Below are 3,360 nucleotides of genomic sequence, written 5' to 3'. Positions count from 1 at the left end.
TAAACAAATATTTAAAGCAGCCAATAATGCATCATATTGAGAATGATGTGACAAAATGACCAAATTATCACCACTTTGGTCCCTTCCTTCATTGTTGTCAAGTTGTCAACAGATCCTTCGTCCTCTGCTCCTACGAAGACACCACCCATCTTTCTGAACTTTACTCTTCAGTTGTGTCTGAGTGAGTGAGTGAGCGAGCGAGGGAGGGAGGGAGAGAAGGAGAGAACAAGAGGGATGGCGAAAAGGTACTGTTACAAGGATTTACTGCCTTTTGCGGCGCTGGTGGCAATGGAATGCAACAACGTTGGATTGAATACTCTGTTCAAAGCTGCAACCTTGAAAGGCATGAGCTACCACGTCTTTGTCGTCTATGCTTATGCTGTTGCTGCGATTGTGCTCCTCCCAATATCCTTCGTTTCCCGAAGGTCGTGAATCGTTTGCAAGCAGGCATCGAATCAAGCAATTGCGATCCATGGTTTCTACTATTGATGTCCTTTTTTTTTTTTTTTTCCGTTGCAGGTCGAGGGTGCTTCCTCCACTCAATTTCTCCATATTCTCCAGAATTGTCTTTCTCGGGTTTATAGGGTACATGCATGCAGTTTTCAGGCCATTTCGTCTAAGTTGATTCAAGTTCTTTTAATTTCTTTTTTCCTTTTTTAAAATAATTTTCATGTTTGATGGGCTTGAATTTCAGGTGTTCATCTCAGATCATGGGGTACACAGGCATCAGTTACAGTTCTCCCACACTTTCGTCAGCCATAAGTAATCTGGTCCCAGCTTTCACTTTCTTGCTTGCCATCCTTTTCAGGTTTCTTTCTTCCCTTTTATTCGTCATATTTCAGTATTTCAATATCGTCCATCATCTGTTAGGGAGGAGCAACAGATGAGGGTAAAAATTCCAGTTTTGTCCTCACCAATAATTTCAAGCCTTGATGATTATAAAAGAAAAACAACTTCTTTCAGCGTATGATTTAGGTGCTAACTTTCTGTGTAGTTACATCACAAAAAAGCTGTTCATATCATACATTTATAAACTGTCAATTTAAGAATAACCGATCATAGTAAAACTTTTCAGACACACGATACTAGCTTTGCTGACTGTTATCCTTGTTCTATTCATTACCACCACAATTAAGGATGGAAACGATTGCAATAAAAAGTTCAAGCTGTCAAGCTAAGATTTTGGGCACCATAGTATCAATATCAGGGGCATTTGTGGTAACTCTGTACAAAGGACCACCCATCATCATCACTCATGCACCTTCCTTTTCACTTCATCAACCTCTCAACACTCCGAGATCAGTGGATCCAAGTTGGGCCATTGGTGGTCTTCTGCTCACAGCTGAGTACATACTTGTTCCACTTTGGTACATTGTCCAGGTACACGTTTCTTCTCTCCATCACAGAAATCCTCAAAGTGCTACATTTCAAGTTAGTTTTAATTCAATAGTTGTTCATTCTACAGGTACAAATCATGAAGGTTTACCCGGATGAGTTAACCGTGGTCTTTTTTTATAACTTATGTGTTAGTATAATGGCAGCCATTGTAGGAATATTTGCAGAGCCAAATCCAAGTGCTTGGAAGATAGGACCCGGCACAGCTTTGGCCTCCATTCTTTGTTCTGTAAGATTTCCCACAAACAACTGATAATTTATTAAACAATTCTTACACCAAGGTAATTCTTGGATGCTTTATGCCATATTTGTAGGGAATCTTCGGGTCATTCTTGAACAATGCAATTCACACTTGGACACTGCGCATGAAGGGGCCACTCTATGTAGCAATGTTTAAGCCACTCTCAATTGCCATTGCTGTTGCCATGGGGTTTATCTTCCTTGGTGATGCTCTCCATCTTGGAAGGTATTAGACAATGAGTGTGTCCATTATTTGCATTTCCTCCTTGCCTCATAAAATGACAAGCACACGTTCACGCACAAATGAGATAACCAAATAAGTTGTGGCAATCAGTTCTTCTTTAAGAGACTGATACATTACCATAGCAGAGAAGGAATTGCAAAATTAAATGATTCATTGAACTGTTAGTTTGCTCAAGTCTATGTTGCTTTTTTGCAGTCTGATTGGAGCCACGATAATATCGATGGGATTTTATACCGTAATGTGGGGAAAATCAACAGAAGAGATGGATGAAAATGTTGGTAGAGTGGAATCACCTACTGCAGAGAATGTTCCACTCCTGCAAGGCTATGAAACTGAAAGAGCTGGAAAGAACATGCATGCAAATGTATAGAAGGGGATTACCGTCGTCCATGGCTCTTCTCTTAACATCTGAAGAAACATAAAGAAATATAGTCAAAGAACAGCATGGTATAACATGCCCGGCGGAGAGCTCAATGTGTAGTATCATATTGCCCAACTTGTATATTCTTAACCCTCCGGAAAATGAATGAGATTTTTTTCATTCAATAATGTTTTGCAAGTCCTTTTTAACATTGAAACAAAGGTGGTCACAGTCACAAAATAGCCTGTTTTTTTGCAAAAAACTGAAAGCACAAAATGCTTATCGTCGAACGGCTTTCTATCAGAAAGGAGCCAGAATAACCTCTTCAAGTTTCTGCAGAGGTAGAAGCAACCTTTCTGCAGCTGATATTCATGAGCAAGCTGGCATTTTTCTGTCTGTAGTCGCAAAGCCACACTCAATATCAAAGACTACTAGGTCTAGCTGGACGAAACACTGAGAACGTTATAGATCTCAACTGTAAACGGACAACTCAGCCTGCATGAAAGGTTACAAAATGCTGAAATGCAACTGTTGAATATTTAACGACGCAAGAAAAACCACCCGAATCATGTTGGACCGCATCCATAATTTTTTAGTTTTTTTGTTTTTAATTGTAGCACAAAACTCCGCCTATGTTTATAGCCGGTCCCAAACCCGGGTAAAGGAGGAGAGTTGTGTTAGGCCATCAACAGCCAATGTAAAAATTTGTTGAATCTATCATGAAAAAAATGATAGAGCACAATGGCGTCTTGCAATCCATGTAGCCGACCCCACCTAGTGAGATAAAGGCTTGTTGTTGTTGTTGTTGTTGTTTTTAATTGTAGCACAAGTTTCCTTCTATTAGAAACCATTATACTCAAAATATAATTAAATATTAAATGCAAATACATCTTCCAGTAAAAATTCAAGGTTTGATTCAATATATCATAAAGTACTAATTCCTTCGCCAAACTCAACCTGTTTATTTTTTACAAAACAAAGCGTGGAAATCCTTGGTTTATGATAGAGTCGAAGAAGCCATAACCAAGATAAACAAATCCTAGTTTTCAGACGGCCACGTAATGCACCTATTGATAACAACCACCAATGATCAATTCCCTCCAACATGAAAGAAAGGTAA

The 3,360-nt window shown here is 39.2% G+C and overlaps 1 protein-coding gene across 1 annotated transcript; it reads left to right on the top strand.

Moving 5' to 3' along the window:
- LOC129304895 (WAT1-related protein At3g28050-like) lies at window positions 1-2,430 on the top strand. The gene is made up of 7 exons (XM_054944732.1): window positions 1-425; window positions 520-585; window positions 695-808; window positions 1,137-1,380; window positions 1,466-1,624; window positions 1,710-1,861; window positions 2,075-2,430. The coding sequence occupies exons 1-7, from the start codon at window positions 235-237 to the stop codon at window positions 2,247-2,249; spliced, it is 1,101 nt and encodes a 366-aa protein (XP_054800707.1). The 5' UTR covers window positions 1-234; the 3' UTR covers window positions 2,250-2,430.
- The last annotated feature ends 930 nt before the right edge of the window (window positions 2,431-3,360 follow it).

This window comes from Prosopis cineraria, unplaced genomic scaffold, assembly GCF_029017545.1.
Source record: "Prosopis cineraria cultivar Desert tree isolate PC_DT_omini unplaced genomic scaffold, ASM2901754v1 PC3, whole genome shotgun sequence".
NCBI lineage: Eukaryota > Viridiplantae > Streptophyta > Magnoliopsida > Fabales > Fabaceae > Prosopis > Prosopis cineraria.
The sequence above is the reverse complement of the archived record's forward strand: the minus strand, read 5'-3'. Positions and strand labels throughout refer to the sequence as shown.

Coding starts and splice junctions, on each gene's coding strand:
- LOC129304895 (XM_054944732.1), top strand. CDS start 235: ATGGCGAAAAGGTACTGTTACAAGGATTTACTGCCTTTTGCGGCGCTG. Junction 586..694: donor GTCTTTCTCGGGTTTATAGG/GTACATGCATGC, acceptor CTTGAATTTCAG/GTGTTCATCTCAGATCATGG. Junction 1,862..2,074: donor GATGCTCTCCATCTTGGAAG/GTATTAGACAAT, acceptor GCTTTTTTGCAG/TCTGATTGGAGCCACGATAA.